The sequence below is a fragment of the Wyeomyia smithii genome, chromosome 3, assembly GCF_029784165.1.
Source record: "Wyeomyia smithii strain HCP4-BCI-WySm-NY-G18 chromosome 3, ASM2978416v1, whole genome shotgun sequence".
Lineage (NCBI taxonomy): Eukaryota > Metazoa > Arthropoda > Insecta > Diptera > Culicidae > Wyeomyia > Wyeomyia smithii.
The window spans coordinates 128390330-128416392 of record NC_073696.1 but is presented as its reverse complement, the minus strand read 5'-3'; the positions used below and the strand labels follow the sequence as shown (position 1 = coordinate 128416392).

Genomic DNA, 26063 nt, shown 5'->3' with positions numbered 1-26063 from the left:
GACTATGAAGTAGTGTTCTGTCTTGTACTTTTTTCAAATCGATACGGGTACAGTTTCTCCTTTCCAAAAGTTGATGATGGTCCGCTCTCGAGTAGAAGGATTTTTCAGCTAACTCTTCCTGAAGATTTTGTTGAGGTTTTGCACCGCATATGTTGGTCACCTGAAGATTAGAGACAGTCCCTGAGACAAATTTCACCTCCTCGAGTATTGCAGTTAGTTTTGAGTCATTTTTTGTGTGAGGTTTTAATGACTCAGCCTCTGTGATTGAACTTATAAAATTGCTAGTCAGGCTTGAGCGCCGTTCGTCAAAATATTTGTGTGCAATTTATTGTCACAGGATTTTATGTGCTGTCCGACCGCACTGCACATGTTTTGATTGTTTTAATTTATCGCTGACAAAGTTTCTTTGACGTCATTGAGTAGGTGCTCAATACTGTCGAACAATTCTGAGACTAAGCAGAATTTTTTCATATCCGCGGCAATGCGATGGTTGGCGTCTGTTTGTCGATGAACTGCATCCACAATCTGCTCCTGTTGATGAAGCAGCTTCCGTACGTCAGTTGCCTTCCGGAGAATTTCTTGACATTCTGTACACAATGGCGCCATATAGGAGGTGATGAAAAGTTCGCGGTGTCGTTGTACGCCGATACATGCAACATATTAAGTTTTGCTGCAAAACTCGCACTTCCAAAGAAAGCGGTCGTTAATTACGTTAATACACTACGCGGAAGAGTTACGACACGGATGGTCAGCAAAAACACGCGACGTTGTCAAGGTGTAAAAAAACATATACAAATTAATTGCGGAGCGAAAAGTAAACGCGTCCGCGCCCGATGACTGTTCTAGGCGAAAACATTAATTATTTGTTTGTATACACTGACGAGTTTTTTTATTGTTTCGAAAAAAAAAATTAGATATGCCCCAATTCACGTGGTTTAGGAACAGCCCCTTGTCACTACAATACTTTCTTATATGACAAAATCATCTACAGTAGAAAACTAACAATTTGACAACAACAAAATAATTTTGACCGTAAATCTTAATTTTCCGACCATTGTGCATTGACCGCTTTGAGGTACGTGTTCCTAATGTCCGATTGAGCTGAAATTTTGCATGCGGACTTTTTCGAGGAGACGAATCTTTTGAACCCTATTGCTGAACGATATTCGAATGTCATTTTTTTTTCAAACATCTCATTGGTACCCTGTATATCTTCCATTACTCGTCAATGGAGGTGGGTATTTGAATACGAGCTCGATATGAATACAAAATAAATGTTATTCAGTTAGAGTAAAAATGGCTGAACCTGTGTAAAAAGTTGGTCCCTTGAAATTTAATCACACTATGTAAACCTGCTCATTTGAGTTTGCAAACTCATTAAAATTTGCAGATTTTTTTTCTTTCAATGAGGTCATTTCACTCTTTCAGCGATACGCACATCCACAGTTTGTTTTTTTTTTAACGGAATATGTACCCAAAAACTGGATTTTCGGGAATAAGAAAATTCTTACGGGACCACTAACACTTATTTTAAAATAGATGAGCTTCGAATCTGTTCGTGCTAAAACTATCGAAATAGGAGGAAAACTGCAGAAGTTATAAGAATTTTAATTTGTGTGTACCCGCAACCCGTTGGACGCGTGAAGGTACTTTTATGTCGAGCACATTACTGTTTTAAACTGCTTTCTCTTCAAAAAAAAGTTTGATTAAGTGAAAATTCTCTGCCCCCACGCAAAACGGAGTAGCTACGGCTCTGACTGCTTGCAACTTTGCTAAAAACGTTATATCAATCAAGCCAAACGTTCTGACTTTTTTTTTTATTTTTTCCTAGTAAATTTTAACATTTTTGTTTTTCACTTCTCCATACTCAAACAGCCATTTGTATATTTTTCCAGAGGGACAAAATTATTATCTACAACTTGAAATTTAATCACACTATGTAAACCTGCTCATTTGAGTTTGCAAACTCATTAAAATTTGCAGATTTTTTTTCTTTTAATGAGGTCATTTCATTCTTTCAGCGATACGCACATCAACAGTTTGTTTTTTTTAACGGAATATGTACCCAAAAAACTGGATTTTCGGGAATAAGAAAATTCTTACGGGACCACTAACACTTATTTTAAAATAGATGAGCTTCGAATCTGTTCGTGCTAAAACTATCGAAATAGGAGGAAAACTGCAGAAGTTATAAGAATTTTAATTTGTGTGTACCCGCAACCCGGTGGACGCGTGAAGGTACTTTTATGTCGAGCACATGACTGTTTTAAACTGCTTTCTCTTCAAAAAAAAAGTTTGATTAAGTGAAAATTCTCTGCCCCCACGCAAAACGGAGTAGCTACGGCTCTGACTGCTTGCAACTTTGCTAAAAACGTTATATCAATCAAGCCAAACGTTCTGACTTATTTTTTTATTTTTTCCTAGTAAATTTTAACATTTTTGTTTTTCACTTCTCCATACTCAAACAGCCATTTGTATATTTTTCCAGAGGGACAAAATTATTATCTACAACTTTGCCGAAGACGTCACACTGATCAAACAAACAGTTTTAGCTCTAAAAATGTTTGTAATCATCAATACCTTTTTCACATAGAATTTTAACATAGCTATAAACTTAAAACTTGAATAAAACTTAAAACTTGAATAAAACTTAAAAGATTTGATTTCAATTGGACTTAGAAATGTCACAAATTTGTCCGGACTGAAGGGCCAAACATACGATACGTTTGCGTTGCGTTGACGTTAATTTGAAAGAAAATGTATGGGCTAACTGTCAAATTGCTGCAAATGCAGCCGCAACACATCCATTGTGTTTAGGTTTAGGGGGGGTTTGATATTGAAACATTCGAATGATTTGATTGAATCAATTTTCGCTTCACACATGTTCTTGAATTTTTTATCAATGTGGTGGTTTGCTGAACAAATAAATTACTGTTAAATTTTAACATTTTTGTTTCTCAAACAGCCATTTGTATATTTTTCCAGAAGGACAAAATTATTATCTACAAATTTGTCGAATACATCAATAAAACAAACCGTTTCACGAACTAATTACATTTTTTGTCTCATGACTTGCATTTCAAGTTTTAATAAAGTAGGCCATGTATGTAATTTTTCGAAAATACGAAAAATGAACAAGGACAGAAGGTGTGACATAGACATAGACCGTCTCATTCAGACGGGACTCGAACCCGCAATCTCCAATGTTTCCGGCATAGTGTTATGGCCAAATAAACCACTGAGTATTTCTCCCCTAAGAATAATATCGATCACCCTCTACTATTGTGTCCTGTTTCAAGCACGTCTCGATCAACCACACACACTGCCTTGTGGAAGTTATTTTTGTGACTGAGAGACTGCCGCTATCACATTTTGTATGGCGACTTACTACCACAGACAAACAGACGTACCAACGCATAAAAATTCAAAGAAAATTTTGGTTCGTACTAAGTTGTGCGACACCTGCTGGACATATTCCGCAAATGATAAACTTTTAGCTTTTCTGCTGATTTTGGCAGCACGGTGCTCGAATACTGTCAATTGAGTTCAAAGGAAAAGGCATATCAGCGCCACCACCGCTATGAAAATATTCCGCATAACTGAAACAATTCTTAGCAATTGTCCAAGGCGTACAATTTTTTGCGAAGTTGATTGGTAATACCTAGAATGTGACTGAGAAAATTGAAACTACTAAAAAAAATTGTGATGAAGAACTTCAAATCCTAATCAGGGCTTCAAAAATAAACTCGATTGTTTTTTACTGCAATCGTTGGGTTTAGTGTCAGAGAACAATATGTAAAAATTCTAAAGCCTAACTCAAAGTTGTTTTGGAGATACGGTACCGAGAACCAATACAAAATAGCTGCAAAAATTGAGCACTTAGCGACATCATAATTTTATTGCTAATTGCAAAATGCTTGTGGCGTTATATAGATAGATACAAAGTGTGAACACATATTAAATAATATGCCAGTGATGAGCTAATCATTATACCTTGCAAGTGCACTAATCTGAGCCATATCGCATAAGCACAGTTATTCAAAATATAGAAGAACAAACAATTAAAAAAAAACAAACTGGAAAACTCCAATTTTAAAACCTGAAAAAATCCAGCTGAAGCATCAAGTTATCGTCCAATTAGTTTACTCTCTTCTATGAGCAAACTTTTTGAAAGAATGATTCTCAATAAAATGATGACACATAGGTCAATGAAAATTCAATTTTTACAAATGAGCAGTTTGGATTTCGCCATGGGCATTCGACTACGCATCAGTTACTCAGAGTAACTAATATGATTCGTACCAATAAATCTGAAGGTTATTCCACTGGAGCTGCTCTTCTAGACATAGAAAAAGCATTCGACAGTGTTTGGCATAAAGGCTTAATAGCTAAAATGTCAAATTTCCGTTTTCCTCTTTACATCACAAAAATGATACAAAGTTACTTGACAGACCGCACTCTTCAGGTTAACTATTTGAATAGTAAATCTGATAGATTACCCGTTAGAGCTGGTGTACCTCAAGGAAGTATCTTGGACCCAGTCTTATATAATATTTTTACTTCTGATCTGCCTGATTTACTACCAGAATGTGAGAAATCTCTGTTTTGTGACGATACAAGCATTTCCGTAAAAGGAAAAAGCCTTCGTGTCATATGCAGTAGGCTGCAAAAAAGTCTAGATATATTTTCTTCATATTTGCAGAAATGGGAGATTTCTCCTAATGCAGCAAAAACACAATTAATTATTTTTCCCCATAAACCAAGAGTTTCTTTTGTCAAACCCACCAATATCTTAAATTGGTCTGACCAAGTTAAATATTTAGGGCTAATTTATGATAAAAATCTTACCTTCAAGGAGCACATTGGAAATATCCAAACAAAGTGCAATAAATATATGAAATGTTTGTATGCTCTTATCAACAGAAATGTTAGACTTTGTCTCAAGAATAAACTGGTAATTTACAAACAAATATTTAGACCAGCAATGTTATATGCAGTCCCCATCTGGACAAGTTGTTGTACAACCAGAAAGAGGATGCTTTAAAGGATTCAGAACAAACGTCTGAAAATGATATTGAAGCGTCCTCGCTGGTTTAGCACGCAGAGCCGGCGTCACATTATTTTCCCGAGTGGGTAGTAATCAATGGAGGGGGATAATTCCGTGTGGGTAAGTACCCACAGAGACATTTTCCGAGTGGGTACTACTACCCACACTACCCACATGAACCGCCGGCCCTGTTAGCACGAATGAACTACACAGGCTTACTAATGTGGAAACCACATCCCTGTCACGAACGTCATCCCCATGCATTTCGCTTGAAGCCGTTTTTCTCTGGCTCTCTGGCTCAATTTTACGTCAAAAGGCTGTCAGTGCTTGCGAAACAGCCGATTAAGCACCGTCCATGCGAGATCAACTGTTGCTGCATGTGGTGTGAAGAAATGCAGGAAGCGAAAAACGATTGTTTTGTTCTGAACTTTTCATGGATTTTGTGCAGGACATAAATGGTCACGTTCAAACATGTTTCAACACGTTCTGGATAGCCTTACATTCAATAAAGTTAGAAGCACGCAAAAAATCCGTACAGTAACAAATGCGGCACAATGAACGGAGCTTATGACCATATTTCCAACAGTAGCGCCATCATCATCGGCGGCGGCTTCAGGAAACTGTTGCCATGACATCGGTCTGGTGGAAACATTAGAAAATATGTCAAACCAAATTATCAATATATCCGACAAAAACCGTTGCAATCCTCAATTACAGCGATTAGATCACTTCATAGTCAGTAAGATAGGTGTCAGGTTAGATTCAGGTTTAATTTTAAATTCTTCTTTTTTTGTTCTTGACAAGTAGGTTTACAATTTTCCTACAATTATATTAACTTAACTGCGGAAGCAAATTACAATCTTTTAATAAAATAAAACTAAAAATATACGTAATAGTGTTGATATGTCACCCTTTGTGGCAGAACACACAATAAAAATTCTGAATAAATACTAGTAAATAATTAATTCATCGCAAACCATCCCCCCTTTTGACAAAACAAACTAGAAACTTTAAGAAACCTTTTCAAGCTATAATTAAATCGATTCTTAACCCAAAGTTTTTGTGTTTTATGCAGGAAAAATGGAACGTTCGGATTATATTAGAAAAACACTAAAAGTGAGAAAAAGTAGTGGATTTTAGTAATAGGAATTTACTGCATTGAACAACTGAAAGCGTCCAAAAATGTAACCTGAAACAAATTAAAAACTGGATGAAAAATATGAACATCTATAAAACTATATAGATAAACATTCATTACTGTAGAAGTTGATTAGTTGCGTATGTATTCCCTCGCCCTGATTCATAAATGTACTTGCAGGTCATTGTATTATTGATAATCTACATATTAATAATTGAGAAAGTTGTCTAAAAGTAACTGCTACTGAAATAAAATTTGAAAAGCATTAAACTTTTTGTACTTTTGCCGGGCAAGAAAATGTTTGGGTGGTCCAACACTCAAGAACATTGGCCTGAATTAGATCAAAATTACCCGTGAATATTTGAGTTTTCCCAACTTTGGATAGCTGCTGCGTCCACTCACCAAAATAAATCAACTTGATGTGTCTTCTCTGACAAGCGGCATCTTTAATAAGAGTGTTTCTAAATGCTCTGGAAATGTTATTGAATTTCATTTAGGTCAAGGAATAGTCAATGTGTCAAATGACGACAAATGACGGGTTAACATGTTATACTAGTCACACATTTAACGGCTAGGTATTTGTATACGAGCGCTACATGAATACTGGAAATTTGAAACGACTTTTTTTATGGCGATGAAAATAGGCGCCAGTGTTACGTCTGTTAGTCTGTTAGTTATAGTGTAAACCTGTAGTTCTGGGGAAACTACATAGTTAAAACAAATTCTACAATGGGAAACATCCGTCTCTACCAGAAACCAGTGAAGTTTATATGTGTTGTAACTTTTCTTTAAGAAATGTTGAATCTTTTTGAGAATGCTGCCTAGAAGATGCGTCGAAATTCCATACAATTCGAATGCACTGAACTGTATATTGAATTAAAACAAAATGTTCAACATGTGTTTACTACTTTCACTCTGCATATTTTCTGGAACAACAAAGCAGCAAAGTTTCACTACAAATTCATCAAAACAATAAGGTGATCAAAGTCACCCCGGAATGATGGCTGATGAAAATTTTTTAGAGAATATCTAAAAACAGCAGAATCATCGCTAAACTATTGGAGTAGCAACTGGATCTTGCTCAACGCATGCCAGTACTCATTTAAAAATATCAAACAATTTTCAGTATATTCTTAAAATATTAAAGATATATTAAAATATCAAAGCAAAATGAACAAAGCAACGCATTCACGAGAACATTTGATGTCAAATATATTAGATTCAAACAACCATTGACGCTTTAAGACAATAGTAAAAACCGCTTTCAACCCATTTGGGGGACTGAATTCTTTCCTAAATGTATGGGTCGTTTTTGATTTTGTAGACTTATGTTTATTTTCATTTATGTTTGGTAACATTTATGTGTTCTAACAAAAGTTGTTTGCTATTTTTCTTACATTTAATTTTTCTTACATTTAATTATATGGATAAACATGACCAGCAACTGGTGCAAGCCATTTAAAGGGATATCCTGTAAAATTCCAACAATTTGTAAAATATAGCTTATAATCTGCACTATAACGCATCAGCACATTTGTAAAAGATAAAAGTGGTGCACGCCAAATCACAGTTACATAGTTGAATAATTTTAGTTTTACATCACTTCCACCATTTGGATTAGTAAGACATATATTTACTAACAACGGACTATAAGAAAGAAATATCATAATGTGTGCTAAGCCGGGATGCTACCATATTATTTTAAATTTACAAGAATATTATAAATGTCGAGTCGAACAATATAATAATTGCTGCTATATAACTGTTATCTCCGTGAGGTCATCGAGCGTTGTCGTTTGTATTGCTCTCTTAACATATGATTCCATTTAATCAAAATTAGGTAATACTGTGGATTTTCAAACGTACTTATGCATGGAAAATACGTTAATCAATTTATTCAGTATGCGTATTGAAAATGTGGATCTGTTAAGGTTGCACAGCAACTGCATGGGTATCCTATAAAATATAGCAACAAAGAATAAGTGTTTATGTTTTTATTTAGCAATGCATAACAAGTTATAGCAAAATACATGAGCTTACAGTAACCATGCTCCGTCAGTATAACCGCATTTAAAGTAAACACAATGGATACACTTTGGCAACTTTACAAAGAATTGACAGTTTCTCTTTCATTTTAATGTTCCTAAACCATCAAAAACCAGCACGGTACTACCAAACGCTAAACCAAAACTTCAAATCACTACTGTTGTACATCAATCGAGTCGTTCTGGTTCAAAATAAACAGAATGGAAATGTCTGGGCAGCGTATGGAAATTTTAAGTCTTCGTAGCTACAACTGTGTCTGATTGGTTTAGGTTTACTTCGGTAGATTGCCTCTGCAATTTGATTGCCACAATAACTAATTCGACCAAACAATTGTACCATTTGACCATTTATAAGTTTATAATAAAACGTGGAAGATTAGTCACATACATATATACATACAATAACCAAATAACAAAAGTACAATAATATCATAAAAAGATAATTCCGTTTAGCGCTTCCCTTAATGATGTTTGTTCGGGAAGATTTTGCTGTCAAATGGAAGAAATACTACATGGTATACAGCCCTAGGGGTTGCATGTTACAGATTCCGCAGAAAGAATCAAATCGATTGGTCAGTCAATTACGTATTTTTATTCTCAGTGTACCCTGAACTTTTTTTTTCAGAAATATATATATAACAACTTTTGAATGAATTTCATTTACAGTTGTCGTTGTAACTTATCGTTGTTGTTGAATAGGCACAAAAAAATTCTCCTAATGCTTCTAAATCAGAAATAATTCTATTTTCTCAAAACCCGAACCCAACTAAATCTCCCAAATCCAACAAAACTTACATTATCATAATGAATGGTTTTGTCTTATTTAACTCTGATTGAATCCAACTCATTATACGAATCTTACTCTGTAAATAATTCCAAAGCCGTTACTCACTAATGGAAAAAAACATTAGAAGATATGTCAAAAAAATTATCAACAAGCTCCAGCAAAAAATCATAGCAATCAACAATTACAACGAAGGAAATTTTAAAAAGATTTATTTTTGTTTTTTGTCTGGCAAGATTTTTTTCATTTACCAACAATTACATCCACTGTATTACGAAGCGGCGCTCTGTTGCATCTGTACTGTACGGTACTGTTGCCTTTCTCAGCATGTTTTCTTTCAAGACATCAGTTTTTATTAAGTTCTTACAGCAGATAATTAGATTAATTAGGAAGAGGACCATTTCAATCTTTTTGGAACACTTTTACCTTCGAGACATCAAATTAATATAAGTTCGTCTGCAGGCACTGAGTGGTGAGTAAAATGTAATATTAGGGAATGCGAGAGAAACTTGGCTGCTGACAGCTGAGTGATAGACGAGCCACTCGTCCAAAATCCAGCCGACTCACAATCTGCAATACTAAAATTGGTCAGACTAGTAACGCGCCGCTCGCCTCGTTTTTTGTAATATGGGCCAGAGAATGTATTCATGTTGTGTTCGCGTAAATTTGTCCACGAAACTTTTTTATTAATTTTCATCGCTGAGCAGTGTAATAATAATGATAAACAGCGTATTGTAAAATTGTCCAAGACTTTATCCAAAAACATATTGGTTGTTGTTATCCTTTATGTGCTGCTATTGTCGTTTAAAATCGGATGGAACATTTGCCAGTTTCGTTTCCAGTTTTTAGGAAAAAAAATCCAAATAAATAAATGTATGCTTCAAAATGCCCTGAAGCCAACAAAAACCCTCTTTTCTGGCCGCTCGTCAATATTTAACTAAATTCGACATACGTTAATAAGCATAAGCCGAAAACGGTAATGTTATCTGTTGGAGTACCCCTCTCGAAAACGTTACTTAAAGGATAACGCAAAACGCCATCACTTTTGGTATCGGCGATGATCATAGAAGACAGCAGAGTGAGTCGAGAAACCACTTTACACACGATGGAGTGCTTTATTGCATACCAATATTATACGTATTAAATATAGTTATATTAGTTGTTACCACCAAGTGTTTCAGTAAACATCACAACGCAACAAAGTGACGACGAGAATTGTGACGCGTGTTGGTATAAGTCCGTCAGAAAACGAGCCAAAAAACCAATTGTCGACATACGTGAAAACAACAGATGACGCAAAGGTACGGCTCCTACTCTGAAAGTTGAATCCTGTCGTCCACGAAAGATGCCACGGTAGCTCAATTGAGAACTATTTTTGGTACACCTGTGTCAATTTTTTATCGTCGGTACCAATGTTTACAGACAACTAAAGACGAGCATGAAGATTTTATTAGTTACTCCTGCAAAGTAACCTGAGCTTGCGTTGATTTCAAGCTGCAGAAGTAGCAGGAAGAAGAATTAAAAAAATGTCTCATTTTTAATTTTTTAACAGTAAATAATGTGCATATTGCAATTATTACTGAAACATTTTTGAAACCTAACATAAAATTAAAATATGATCCCAATTACGTGGTTCATAGATATGATAGGATTCAGGGTTCCGGCGGTGGAGTTGCAATTGTTATTCATCGCCGAATCAAACATCGTGCTCTTCCCCATCTTGAGACGAAAGTTATTGAAACTTTGGGAATTGAAGTTCAAACTGAACTTGGTATTTTATTCATTGCCGCAGCATATTTACCATTTCAATGCACACGCGAGCTCAAAAATTATTTTAAAGGTGATTTACAAAAACTCACCAGAAATCGTTCGAAATTTTTCATAATCGGCGATTTTAACGCTAAACATCGTTCATGGAATAATTCTCAAAGTAATTCCAATGGAAAAATTTTATTCAATGATTGTTCTTCAGGATACTATTCTATTTTGTCTCCGAATAGTCCTACATGCTTTTCTTCTGTAAGAAACCCTTCAACAATTGATTTGGTGCTAACAGATCAAAGTCATGTGTGTAGTGATTTGATCACACATGCTGACTTTGATTCTGACCATCTTCCAATAACTTTTTCTTTATCACATGAATCAGTTTTAAACCCTATGAGCTCTGTTTTTAATTATAACAAGGCTAATTGGGAAAGATACAAAACTCATATTGAGAGAAATTTCAATAATGAGCTTGATTTGCAAAACGAAGTGAATATTGATTCCGCTTTGGAAGCATTAAAATGTGCAATTGTTGATGCCAGGAATTATTCTGTTCCAAAGGCTCAAGTGAAATTTGATTCATCAATAATTGACGAAAATCTTCAACTTCTAATTCGTTTGAAAAATGTCCGCAGACGTCAATATCAACGTTCTCGTGACCCTGTTTTTAAAACTATTTATAAAGATTTACAGAAAGAGATTAAACATAGATTTACTCTTCTGAGAAATCAAAATTTTGAGACTAAAGTTGAAAAATTGAAACCATATTCAAAACCATTTTGGAAGCTGTCGAAGATTCTTAAGAAACCTTCAAAGCCTATTCCAGTTTTAAAAGATGGTGAACGTTTTCTTGTATCCAATGAACAAAAGGCTCAAAGACTTGCTCAGCAGTTTGAGAGTGTTCATAACTCAAATTTGAATTTTGTGAGTCCAATTGAAAATGAAGTCACACGTCAATTTGATTTAATTTCTTCCCAGAATTTTTTACCTGCAGAAATAATTGAAACTAACTTGAATGAGATTAAATCAATTATTAAAAATTTCAAAAATATGAAAGCACCTGGTGACGATGGAATCTTTAATATACTAATCAAACATCTCCCTGAGAGCACAATGGAATTTTTAGTGAAAATTTTCAATTGCTGCTTCAAAATTGCATATTTTCCCAAATTATGGAAAAATGCAAAAATTACTCCAATTTTAAAGCCGGATAAGAATCCAGCTGAAGTTTCAAGTTACCGACCAATCAGTTTGCTTTCTTCACTAAGTAAACTGTTTGAGAGAATTATTCTTAACAGAATGATGTCACACATCAACGAAAATTCAATTTTTGCAAATGAACAGTTTGGATTTCGCCATGGGCATTCCACTACTCATCAATTGCTCAGAGTTACTAATATGATACGAGCTAACAAATCTGAAGGTTATTCCACTGGAGCTGCTCTTTTAGACATAGAAAAAGCATTCGACAGTGTTTGGCATAAAGGTTTGATTGCGAAATTGCAAACTTTTAATTTTCCGATTTTCCTTATCAAAATTTTAAAAAATTATCTTACTGATCGAACTCTGCAGGTTGTCTATCAGAATTCAAAATCTGATAGATTTCCTGTCAGAGCAGGTGTACCTCAAGGTTCAGTCATGGGGCCAGTCCTGTACAACATATTCACTTCAGATCTTCCTGATTTGCCTCCAGGATGCACAAAGTCATTGTTCTGCGATGACACAAGCATTTCCGTAAAAGGAAAAAGCCTTCGTGTCATATGCAGTCGATTGCAGAAAAGTTTAGATATTTTTTCTTCCTACTTGCAAAAGTGGAAAATCTCTCCCAATGCTTCTAAAACTCAAATGATAATTTTTCCGCATAAGCCTAGGGCGTCTTTCCTCAAGCCAAACAATAATCACGTTGTCAAGATGAATGGGGTTATTTTAAGTTGGTCCGACAAGGTTAAGTACTTGGGACTAATTTATGATAAAAAACTTATTTTCAAAGAGCACATTGAGAGTATACAAGCCAAGTGCATCAAATATACGAGATGTTTATATCCTCTCATTAACAGGAATTCTAAACTTTGTTTAAAGAACAAACTTTTGATTTACAAACAAATTTTTAGACCAGCAATGCTTTATGCTGTACCGATCTGGTCAAGTTGCTGTTCAACAAGGAAGAAAACGCTCCAAAGGATTCAGAATAAAATTCTGAAAATGATTTTGAAGCGTCCTCCTTGGTTTGGTACACTCGAATTACATAGACTTACTGGTGTTGAACCATTAGAAGCTATGTCAAATAAAATTATTAACAATTTTCGACAAAAATCGTTGCAATCCTCAATTGCTACGATAAGCTCTCTTTATAGCCAATAAGTTAGCAATTAAGTTAGTTGTAAGTTTACTTCCCCTTTTCTGACAAGTAGGTTTAAATCCCTACGAATGATAAGTCCTTATTGCGAAAGCAAACAAATCCTAACAATTAAAATTTCAAATTTCTAACAGTGTTGAGAAGTCACCATTTGTGATTGGACACACATACTCATTATTTACTAATATTTATCATAAATACTTAAGCTACTAACAAATCCCCCCTTAAAAAAAAAAAAAAAAAAAAAAAATGTCTCATTTTCTTGGTTGGGCTGAAATCATCCAAAGATTATGACATTCGAATACGTTTGTTGTCGAAAATTAATGACACAAAAGATATCACACTTGTGCAGGTTGTCGAAGAGTGCAAATCTCTCAATAAACTGAAGCGTGATACTACGGCTACGGCGTTATGCATTTGTCCAGTCAATGCACAGTCATTTGGGCCATGCAGACATATTATCCCGTTTAATCGATAGCCATGTCAGACCAGATGAGGATTACGTCATCGAATCTGTTGGCCCTGACACAAGTAAAAGAGATTTTTAAGGCTGTTCGCACCTACGCGAATTCTCATATGCAATTGTCAATTCATGTGTGAAAACAAAAGCAAAAATATTCCCTTTCTTCACTTTCGCCAATTGAGATTGAATGGGAAATTTGCAACGTAGTCAGTCAGTCAATAGAGTATCTTCTTGTTTCTTATAAAATGATAGCAGCCGAGACTACTCAAGAGGAGACCTTGCATCAGGTGCTGAAGTATGTTATCGAAAATTGGCCTAGCGACAAGAGAACCGTCTCCGGTGGATTGGAGGTTTAACAATTCTTTGCATGACGGGAATCGATGTATGTAGCGCAAAAAGTCTTAATGTATAGAGAACGAATTGTGGTACCGTACAAATTGCAGCGTAAGGTACTGCAATACTTGCACATAGGACATCCGGGCGTAGAGCGAATGCGGTCCCTCGCGAGGAGTTGTGTGTACTGACCGAACATTGACGACCATGTTTCAACTTTAATCCTATCCTGTTCTGAGTGTGCGTCTGTGGCGAAGACTGATGCTAAAACTAAACTTGAATCATAGCTAATTCCTGAAAAGCCTTGGCAAGTGTGCGTTTAAATTTCGCAGGACCGATCAATAAAGTGTGTGATCTTCTCTTGGTAGACTCATTGTTAAAGTGGCCAGAAGTGGCTCCTGCTAGAATCACCACAGCAGCAACCATCTCTATTTTACGTCAGATTTTCAGCAGATTTGGAATGCCTGACGTGCTAGTGTCTGACAATAGGACACAGCTAACAAGCGATGTGTTTGAGAGATTTCGCGAGGAAAATGCATCTCATGACAGCGCCGTTCCATCCTCGAAGCAATGGTCGAGTGGAACGCTTTGTCGACATGTTCAAACGGACAGTAAAGAAAATTTAGGCTGGAGGAGAACCATTAGAAGAAGCACTTGATACTATTCTACTCTGCTACAGATCTACACAGTGTCGAAATACTCCAGACGGAACAACCCCGGTGAAGGTGCTTTTAGGGAAACCGAGCAAAACCCACAACTCAACGCTAAACATGGTGCGAAGAACAAATCTTCCGAGGTAAAAAGTAAAGTGTTTGCTCAAGTGCACTACGGAAACAAATAAACTGGGTGCCAGGAGAAATCGTTGAACGAGTGGGTACAGTCATATACAATGTTTGGCTTCCAGAACTGCAGCGACTTATCCATTCGCTTAGCAACCAACTGAGGAAACGCTATGCAGATGAACCGAGTGAATCGTGTAGAGCAGAGCGGACTGTCCTCCTCGACATATAGGGCGATGTTGGGTGCCAGGGAACTCAGTCCAACCGAACAAAATTCTACTAAGGATGTAGTATTGATAGCAGAATCATCGAAAAGTTTGAACGATTTTCAACGGAAGTTTTTGCGAGAGCTCATGGGTCTCGAAGACAGGAATCTTTGGCCTAGGTTACCAAAGAATCCACCAACGATAGATCCTGAGGTACAAAGTCGTTCGACGCGTCAGCGTAGAACACCAATCCGCTACGAACCCTATTTAAAACCCCTCTCCAAAACGTTACTAAAAGGATAACGCTCAAACGCCATCACTTTTGGTATCGGTGATGATCATAGAAGACAGCAGAGTGAGTTGAGAAACCACTTTACAGACGATTGGATGCTCTATTGCATTCCAATATTATACGCATTAAATATAGTTATATCACTGACTTCAACTCGATAAAATCGGAAATAGGAAATTTATGCACGGAGAACAAAAACATTCGACGTGGAAAAGAATAAGAAAGCATCTGGCAGAGCAGGTGGCTGAACTGAAATTGGAGCTGGATGAACTGCACCGTAAGTCGATGTCCAGGAGTGTGGTAATCCTTAGTCGAACACGATTTTGAAAAAAACCGTATTCGTCATGTTGAATTAAAGGGAGCTGCGTAGCCGCAAGGTTACAAAGTCCGCTTTGACAGGTGGATGATTGTGGGTTCGATTCTCAGTAGGTTCAGGACCTTTCGACGTCGAAGGACTTGGGTTAATCCTCAGGCTCCCCACTTACTGGAATGATAATGCCTTTTGATCTGGAATATGCTCAAAACAAAATATTAAACGATAGACGACAAAATGCGCTTTGAAAGGCCTAATAACCTTTACTTTAACGGCAAAGATTCAGAAATTCGGTCAAACTAATCAAAAGTAACGACTTTTTGAAAATTTAAAATTTTGAAAAAAGTAGATTTTTCGGGCCACTGTGTTTCAGAAAGTCTGACTGCGTGATTAGCGTTTCAAATGCCAAAAATTTGTGACGCTGAAAATTTCATTTACAACTTTTAGCGATTCAAAGTACGTCGCTCGTTTTGATAACAACATACAGTTTTCAATAGAATACGAATGGATCGAAAAAAAAAAATGTCAAAATCCTTAAAACATACAAAAAATGGCTTTTTCCAGCACATCCGAATAAAAAAAATTACATCAGTATAATTGGCCGAATCACGAATACATCTTACTTTTGTACTAAAATCATACTCAAAAATATTTGTTTTTGGTTAGACAATTATTGTTGTTACGTTCATGACCTGTTACTGCAATGTTGCCAGCACGATTGACCGGGCTTTTTCGTTTATGCTGTGTAAAATATGATGGAATATAAAGTAAATATTGTTAGTTAAACGATTAAATTTCAGCAAAACACATCAAGAAACTTTTCTTGAGATTGGTGGATGACACATTCGAACATTTTTAGGTAATTAAAGCGCCCGGTCGTGTCTAATTGATTTAGATGACCGAGCACGATATACCATAATATTTTATGCCAGATAGTTAATACCAGATAAAATAGCTTGTGGAACCCATTGTTAATGTGAGAAGATTTGTGCAAAAGAAGGACAAACAGTGTAATTTCGGAATTAATATATAAATATCCTTTACTATAACAAGTATATTTCAATAAAGACATCAACTGCCTTATCGACTAATTTTGCATATTTTGCTACATTATAGGTTTCAGTATAATAATAGTATTTTTTATTGCAATTTTTCAGATCTAAAATCCTTGCAATCGTTTCCATTGATCCGCTTAACAATGAAATGAGCAAATGTTTAAAGGCGGATGGACGGAATCGGTAGATTTATTTAGTTTAATTAGCATGTATCATTTTACTTCAATCTTCAGATGTATCACATACCCTAATGTAACTACAAAATACTCAAACATGTAAGTATTTACAAAATTTAGTGAAGCGTACTGTTGGAATAAGTGGATTCTCAAAGTAATAAAAACAATTATAAAAACTACATTAAATATCATTAGTGAGGCACCAGCAAGTATTTTACCGCACTTATTAAGTACAAAGTGATGTATTTTTCAAAAGTTACGTAATTTGTGCCTAACGCTTATTTACAGATTCTTCAGGTATCACATGAATAAAAAATGCATCTCAGTTGATCCCAATGTTTACACATAAATTTCGTCGAATTTTGGCAGATGAATCAAAGTCGTTAATTAGCTGTTCACCGTTCTAGTTATACATGCAAGTAAGTATACAAAGAAGGTGATAATGTTAAGAAACATCATCCGTATCTTTAGCCTAGCCATACCACTCGGAAGCCGACACCCAGTAACATAAACAACAAAATTTAAACTTGCCTCGTGGTTTACATTTTAGATGATACTCAATATATTGACAGGGACACTGAAATTGGTGACAGTGTCGTGCTGGTTCAACGGATGTAACATCTATTAGCCCTCGCATCGATTGGTTACCCCAGCGGGAAGCGTAGCGTAGCAACAGCAGCAATCCACGTTCCTGTAACAAAGCGTGTTAAAAGCTTTCTGCTTAACCATCCTGCGAAAATTCAATATTTCCCCGGGTTTTTCCGGTTGTGAAAATTTCCCTTATGATATGCTTAATTTTAGAAGTTTAATCATATTATTTATAATATCCATCACCCATGTATCTGATCTTTGCTTATCAATAAACTTGTTACAGGCACAGTTTGTTAACATGTTTGTACTAATTGTTAGTGAGAATATAATTTAGTCATTAAGTCGAGCTCCGCATTAGGTCTTTACAGTATGCTTCACGTTTAATACAATGATATTATTTCCATTTGGCGTTTTGACTGAGTTGCAACGTTTTAAACATGTTTAAGGTACAAATGGCGGATTAGAACTGGAATCCAATTCTTTGAAGTCGAAGCCGAAGTGAAGCACAGCAAACACGTGGATCTTCTTTCGGTTTTTTGTGTAGCAAAACTTCTTCACCATACTGACAAGGACAGTAAGCAGTCGGAATGTGTCTGGGAGCAGACACGATACCGTTTTCTTCGATGGTCCAATCCAATCGCCGTCGAAGGTAGTCCTTACCCCATCGTTGCAAATAGCGTAGAAATATATCCTCAGCTCTTCCCTAAAGTTTATCGATATAATATAGGTATATGCAAAGTCTTTCAGATGTTCTTATTTTAGATAGCTTAACCATTATTACACCCAAGAAATATTAAATATAAATGCCTTCAAAACATACCTGCTTTCTAGACAACCGAGTCGTGTTGGCTCCTTGAATAACAATGTCATTAGTGGTAACGTCAAGTCGACTTTCCCAGCCAGATTCAATGGTATTGCCGTTCTGCTCGCTCCGTTCGATAAACTCGTTTAGGTAGCTGATGCATTGTGATGGTTCAAAATACATGAAACATAGATTTACTTTGTGACATGAAATGTGCCCTCTGTCGTCCAGTACGAGTAGAATTTTGTGCCGTATCAATTGTTTATTAACACGGGCCATACACCGTTCGAGACCACGTGCTAAACGCAACTTAACCCACATGCATAAGAAAATGGCCGCCGCATTGAGGAATAGCCATCCGACGCCCAAGGAAAATAACGTAATGCCATAGAGACCAGAAAATAATAAACCGAGCAGTACAATGAAAGCAAAAAGTATCCAAACAACTAGTACACGCTTGTAGCATATATTGTACATGGTGAAACGGTAATCATTAACTAATGTTTCCATAGCATGAACGTACTCTTCGACGGTTAGCTGGAAAGAAAGAGGAAAGATATTATGAAATTTACTCGTCCACGTAACTATTATAAAAAACTGATGAAAGTTTTGAATTCTAACTTTAAAAAAATTTAACATAATTTGTATAGATTTTCAAAAATGTCGCCTACATTAATTAAAACTTACTGTTAATCCCTGAGCCATCAATTCCTCTGGAACAAGCTCTGGTTTGAAAACCGCAGGGGTAACCCATGGCCAGCGAGTGTTTGTTGGGAGTAGCGTAACAATAACATCACCATTTGCTAGGAGAAATGAAAGATACAAAATCTATATTTTCTACTTTAGTACATATACACTGTACTAGTTGAGCCGTTGCGGAACAGAGTGGTCTATGTGCCATCGAGCAATTTTTTCAGGAGAAGCAATTTTCGAAAAATCTCTGAATAAAATTCTGTTCAAGGATTCTTTCAAACAAAATGTTCTAATTTAAAGGTTATTAAGTATTTAACATTGGAATACATAAAATTAACAGTTTCTCTATCTTTTCTGATTTTATCTCACCAATGTACATAAACCACTCTGACTTCATATAAATATCACTGGAATCCTCGAATCGTTCCGGAACAGAGTGGTCTATGTACACAAACCTGTTAAATGACAACGAAAATGACGGTAACTCGTATAAAATGGCTAGTGTCACAAATACATATACGTATAGCATGTCACATGTAAGAAGTCACGTGTAACATTACATATAACACAACATGTTACATATTACATAATATTTCAAATGTTACATTTTTCGTGTTACATTACGTGTAACATGTTACATATCCCATGTGACATGTACAAAACAAGTGACATGTTACTTAACACATGTAACATGCTACATGTTACATAATAGTATTACACCGATTTATGTACATAGACCACTCTGTTCCGAAACAGAATGGCCATTCTGTTTCGGACGAAATTTCAACACGGTATAAATCAGCTTTAAAATTCGATTTTTCTAAATTTTCTTAATTTCCCAACTTCAGTTTCTTGGGTAGATGCGGTTTATGTAAAAAACTCATTTTCGAAAAAATGACCACTCTGTTCCGCAACGGCTCAATTGTAATTATACAGTAAAGCTTACCAAATCCTTCGCGTACACGGCCGGTGGACAGTTCAATGGTACGCATTGACTGAATAGGTTGAACAACATTGACTGACTGTTTGGGAATGTCTATTACAGCAGGTTGCGAGGTTTTGGTGATGCCACTAGCAGGAGCAGCGCCCATCGGTGTAGACACTGTGTTGGTAGTTAAGTTATTGGTGGTTTGTTTTGGCGTAGTTGGAAACCTCGAATCAACGGTAACGTGGACTGTTTCTGTGGGTAAAACCGCCGGTGTAACATTTTCCGTTGTTGTTACTGGCACTGTCGGTGCATTAGATTGCAGGTTTGTCCCTACCTGTAGACGAGAATGATTCTGTTTAGTTTTTATCTTTTTCGATATAAACTCATACACATAATTCTTGTCAAAAACTAGAACAGATATCTGAAGCTCGAAATGGTATTTTGTCAACCATTTTGAAAACATTGTTATTTTACAGATGATGAACAGAATATCTTCTGTAGCTGAGATGATAATATCATAGATACCATTTAGGCCATTTAACACTTGAATTTCGTACCAACTCGAGTGAAGATTTACAATTCTCGCGCAAAATCCAAAGAAACTTTAAAGGTTCAGTTGTGCAACTTTACATGCTTCATGTTTCCAATAGAAATAGTTTTGAAAAACGTCGTTGTTTTTATGCAGGAATTGTGTTCGTATAATGTAGCACATGCAAAAGTGAATATGATACTGGTCAAATGTTTAGATGGATTTTGAACATTGAATTACATGTGGGGGAAATCAATATTTTCCCGTAGAATTCCCACAATATGATTGTATTTAATCCATTCCTTACTTCTTCTTACCCAAGGCATTGGCACTAACACAAATTGAGACGTCATCATTCATTTGCTTCTATTTTCATGCATTTGCTTCGAATACGTTTGTTTTTAGGTCTCGTATTTGGTAATACATACAATTACAAACCCAGAAGAGAGAAGTCAAAGCATGTTATTGAAAAAAAAAGGAAATTTAGTCGCAGAATTTAGTCAAGTGCATTTTGTTGATTTTTCCACTTCAAAGTAAGGAAAATCAACATTTCACAACAGATTCTCGTAATTTTGCGTGCCCACTTACAAATTATAGGTGTCTCTATCGTACGTAGACAATGGGATCGTTCATTGTCGGCGAAACAACTCTTTTGCATAAGACAACAACAGATATTCGTATAACTAGATGCGAACGGCAAAAGCACAGCTCTCCCAAGTATTAAATCAGAATTTACAAAAACCAAAATATACTATGCACTTTAATTTTTTTGATTCCCGTTTCTCATCTCGCAACAAAACTTGAACAAGATCTAAGCAAAGATTGTGGTTATTTTGCTTAGTTTCATTATTCGTGACCAAATGTGATTTTTCCGACATCTGCAGATGCGGATGCGGTTGCTGATATGTGATTACGTATGCAGACGTAGATGCGGATGTCAATTTACATGCGGATGTTCCGCATCTACGGATGCAGATGCGGATATTCGTAGCATTCCTTGTGTTTTATTTTGCTTATTTCGCTTGACCATGTCCCACTTCAGTGCAAAAGTTATTGAAGCGGGCAGCAAATACACCAAGGAAAATTTTTCTACAAAATTTCATTAGGCGATATTTTTCCTCAATATCCGCATGGTATGATGCGGATGCGAATGCGAATGCCAATTTTCATGCGGATGTTCCGCATTTGCGGATGCGGATGCGGATATCCGTAACATTCCTATTCGAGACTCTAAGTAAAGATTCCAATAACAACACTAAATTACAACTTAAACAAGCGTTGAACAAAAAACATCAACCACTGTTTTGACCTCATTCAAAATTTCAGCTCAATTGGACTTAGGGAAGTAGAAAAATTTAAAGCTGGAAAACTCCTTTATTTCACTTGTCCTATTCTCATTTTCTCTTCACTGTAAATTTCCTTTCACGGAGGTAATTTTTGTCACCTCACTTTCGGTGGAATTGGGAATAGGTCTCAAAAAGTGGAGTGAGCGTGAGAGTGGAATATATTTCACCGTGAAGTGACTCCCATAAGTACCCACATTTACAATTTCCTGAAGAGAACCTTTTATATGTTACTCAGACCAGTTTTATCATTAGAGGAACTTATTTTTGCTCAAAGAAAGTAAATAACTAAAAACTCGAGAGCACCAGAATACACTAAAGAACCAATATCGACGCTGAAAACCCAATACCATTGAATGATCAAAAATTATGCTGAAAAATGTTTGGGTTTTTAACGATACACATTAATTCCATTTTTAATATTAATATTATTTCTTAATCGTGGTTTGAACCCAGTGGTTTGGCTATCAAAATATGCGCCAGAACAAATATTTGAAGAAAATTTTGATTTTATTTCTTCAAATTTACCATACCCACCATTCGGTATTCGGTACCAGTTTTTACTAGATACACATTACACCAAGAAACGCAAACGTTGTACCCAAAATTAGTAACCCAACGAATCTGCCCCAGTGTCTCCCAATCGAAAGTTTTCTTTGAGATGTTTATTGGTGTGCAAAAACAACTGAAAAGCAATGAACTGAAAACAATTGATTGGTAAAATCACAGAAAAGTTTCGTCGAAAATCTAAAACTTGTGAATTTTTTAGATATTTTTCCAAATTGCTAAATATTTTAGCGCAAATTTAAAAAGGTGTTGCTAATTATGTATACTAATATGAGTAATAAACATGTTTTTCAAACTTTTTGGCATCATGGCAATATTATATTTTTTCATCTCTTGTTAGCAATTTAACTACACAACATATAAACAAATGCTAAAGATAATAGCATAACGAAAATATAATGATTCAGGTTTTACCTTTCGCTTGTTTGAACCATATTTTGAAATTATGCGTATATGAGCAGGTTTCCAAAATCATTCTAGGAGACAAGACGACATTTATCGCAAGTTATCATTTTATATTTACGCATATTTTTACTTTTGAGAAACTCATTTTGAAATAAACTCTTTTGCCGTTATTTCACGTTTTTTGATGGTTTTTTTAACCATAGTAAACAGTTAAGTGTATTATTTTGTGTCGCGAGCAAGCCTACATACGATGGCTCTAACTAATAAATCAATCGATGAATCAGAAACAAATCAGCACGTGACAACGTAACCACAATAACACTTGTCACTGCACTATACTTGTTTAAAGCCTCACTATGTCAATTATCGACATATTCAGTGGTACCGAAGTTTTTTTTCTTCAGCAGCATTCTCGAAAACTGATAAACAGTATTAGGTATATTATATTTTATCAATAACTTCCAAAGTGAACACTCCTATTTCTCTTTTACATCCGACCAACCTTCTATCATAAATTCAATACAATGCACTAACATATGATTGAAGATTACTTACTTTTTTGCCGCCTTCGTCATCATCAAATTTTACCCAATTTGAACTGGTGCTAGTCTCCTTATCTGTATGTCCGCTGTTTTCAACTGACAGGGAGGTTTCCTGGATACGAGAATTTTTATTTTGCGGCTGCATAAATACTGCAGCTCCATTACTATGCTCCTCTGTGCGATTAGTCACTACACCGCGATCAGTTTCATCGCTGGCTTTACTCGAACTCATTTCTTTCAAATAAACACTTGCTATTGAACTGCACTTCAAACAGACGGGATGTAGATTACACACCCTAATCCGGTGTAATGAATCGGTATTCAGACACTTGAAATCTGTTCACCTGTGACCATCGGAAAAAAAATTCTTCTTGAATACTAATTGGATTTAATTTGTATACGTGGAGCATACCTGTTTGATATCTGGCACTTACCTGCGGAATAAAGCTGGCATAACGACTCATCGCGTCAAGAGCAGAGTCTCTCCTAAACAGCGAATGGAATGAACATTTCCATGAGTTAAAGTACCTACACAAGTATAACCTACGGTTTGGCTTGGATCTGGAGAAGTGGAACAACAAAGATACCTGTGCTGTGTATACGCGAACCAGAATTCCGCTGTAGAATGAGAGGGCATGGAAACGAACAACTCTGTTGTTGATAGATTTACCCCGCACACACAGGTGAATCGTTGAAAAGTATGCTATTGAATGGATTATGTTATGAATGTGGACTTGTAAAGGAATCGAAATAGAATATAGGTTGTTCGTCGATCCATAGAATGTTCACATAGGTAACTTCGAATCTCTGTGTTGTATTTTTTATCAGTTGGTAAGGTGTAATGTAATGTTTCACAAGTCTGCATTGAAGACTAAGTTTTTTTTTTTTATTTATAGTCTGAAAGAAGATTATTAAGTTTACTAATAGAATTTCTGCGAAAAACAGACTTTTTTTTAAATTGTTTCGTTATCGTTCGTTTTGTTGTACTAAAGGTTGAAAACAATTCGGGCGTATGACGCATCTTACAACCTATGAAAATTATTAGTACTATTATGCCTCGAACGCATTTCAATTAATTTTTGTGTTTATTTCAGTTGTTACTGATAAAATTTCGTTTGCAATTGACATTCAAGACCATTTAGTCTATAAAATCGTCAAAATTCATTGTAAAAGCTTGCAAATAAGTTATTTTGTTCAGTTTTAACGCATTATTGTCATTCTGTGCCGAACACGCATCAGTATCGGACGTGTTTGGTGATCGCTCCGATAGAATATAAAACAAAAGACGTGTGAGCAAGTGTTGGCATTGTTTGCCTGGTCGAGTGAAATAAATCCGGGTTCAAGGTCGCGCCTTTGTGCAACTGTTTCGCATCGTGACTGCCAGCTGGTGCGTAAGCCGATTTGACTGCTGGCTGAATTGTGCTACAGCAGTGGACGAGACACAAAAGAGGAAAAAGAAGAAGCCATCTATTGACAGTTGAGTTGTATCGCTGGGTGGAGTGATCTCACACCTGGCTCGCTGCTGGTGGCTGTTTGGTGCTGCTGTATTGGTGCTGCTGGCTGTAACGGCTGCAATTTCGAACGATCGGACAACCAACCTTACTGGAAGGGAGAAGTAAAAAGGTACGTGCTCTTGTCGGCGCTAGTGCGCTAGACTTAGCGGGATGGATGTAGATCCCTCGCATCCCGCGCCACCATCCCCGAACCCCTCTGACCCTGACCCTTCTGTTACCCCCTCCCCTGTTCATTTTTCAGTCCCTCCTCGCCCCAGGCTTTACCCAGACGGAGCCCAGGGCAGCTATACTGTCTATTTTCGGCCAAAGGCGGGACCGAAATCGAAACAGTTGAACCTCTTGCAGATTTCTAAAGACCTGACGAAGGAGTACAAGGGCGTGACCGAAATTTCCAAGGTCCGGCCTAACAAGCTCCGTGTCGTGGCCAGTAACCTGAAAGAGGCCAACGATATAGCTTGCTCTGAGCTCTTCACACGCGAGTATCGCGTTTACATACCCGCACGAGACGTGGAGATCGACGGTGTCATAACCGATTCGAGTCTGTCCGTCGAGTGTATACTGAAAAGTGCCAAAGGGTGCTTTAAGAACAAAACCTGTCCCGATGTAAAGGTGCTCGACTGCAAGCAATTGCGGTCAGCATCGATCATCGGTGGCAAAACAGTATACACTCCGTCAGACTCGTTTCGAGTTACGTTCGCCGGGTCAGCGCTACCAAGCCACGTCTCGATCCACCGGGTTCGTCTCCCTGTGCGATTATATGTGCCTCGCGTCATGAACTGCCTGAATTGTAAGCAGTTAGGCCACACCGCCGCCTACTGCTGCAATGAGGCACGTTGTGGCAAGTACGGGGAGAATCATGCGGATGATTTCTGCAGTAAAAATGCTGAAAAATGCATTCACTGTGGGGAGAGTCAGCATGAGCTCTCGACATGTGCGGTGTACATGCAGCGCAGGGATAAAATAAAGAGGTCTCTCAAAGAGCGTTCGAAGCGTTCTTACGCTGAGATGCTGAAAAAGACCGTTACCACTTCTCCCATTACATCAAACCCTTTTGATCTGTTGTCCTCTGATGAAAGCGATTCTGACGATTCACCAGCGGGAACATCTTACGCCAATCCTGGGGAGTCTAGAAAGAGGAAAAATATCTCCTCTCCTAAACTTCCCAGAAAAGGTCCTAAGATTTCTCAAAGTGAAATGAAAGTTACAAACAAACCAAACAGTGCTGCGGAAAAACCGAAGCAAACTCCTCCTGGGCTTGCAAATTTAAAGTCCCAGAAGGAGTTCCCAGCACTGCCAGGAACATATAAAACCCCAGTTGTTCCTTTTGCACTCCCAGTTGATGAAACAAACTCTGGATTAGTGAAATTTTCTGACATTGTGGACTGGATTTTCGAAAAT

General features: G+C 36.7%; 1 protein-coding gene across 6 annotated transcripts; it reads right to left on the bottom strand.

The window, feature by feature from the left end:
- Positions 1-6130: 6130 nt before the first annotated feature.
- LOC129726421 (uncharacterized) lies at positions 6131-23747 on the bottom strand. 6 transcript variants are annotated; one of them, XM_055683081.1, is made up of 7 exons: positions 23586-23747; positions 23165-23495; positions 19784-20099; positions 18832-18947; positions 18163-18681; positions 17283-17442; positions 6131-6236 (listed from the first exon to the last, which is right to left on the bottom strand). In XM_055683081.1, the coding sequence occupies exons 2-7, from the start codon at positions 23381-23383 to the stop codon at positions 6184-6186; spliced, it is 1383 nt and encodes a 460-aa protein (XP_055539056.1). In that variant the 5' UTR covers positions 23384-23495; positions 23586-23747; the 3' UTR covers positions 6131-6183. The 6 variants fall into 6 exon arrangements, with proteins under 6 accessions (XP_055539056.1, XP_055539055.1, XP_055539054.1 ...); XM_055683080.1 differs by lacking the exon at positions 6131-6236 and adding an exon at positions 7533-7656; XM_055683079.1 differs by lacking the exon at positions 6131-6236 and adding an exon at positions 7666-8141.
- Between the last annotated feature and the right edge of the window lie 2316 nt (positions 23748-26063).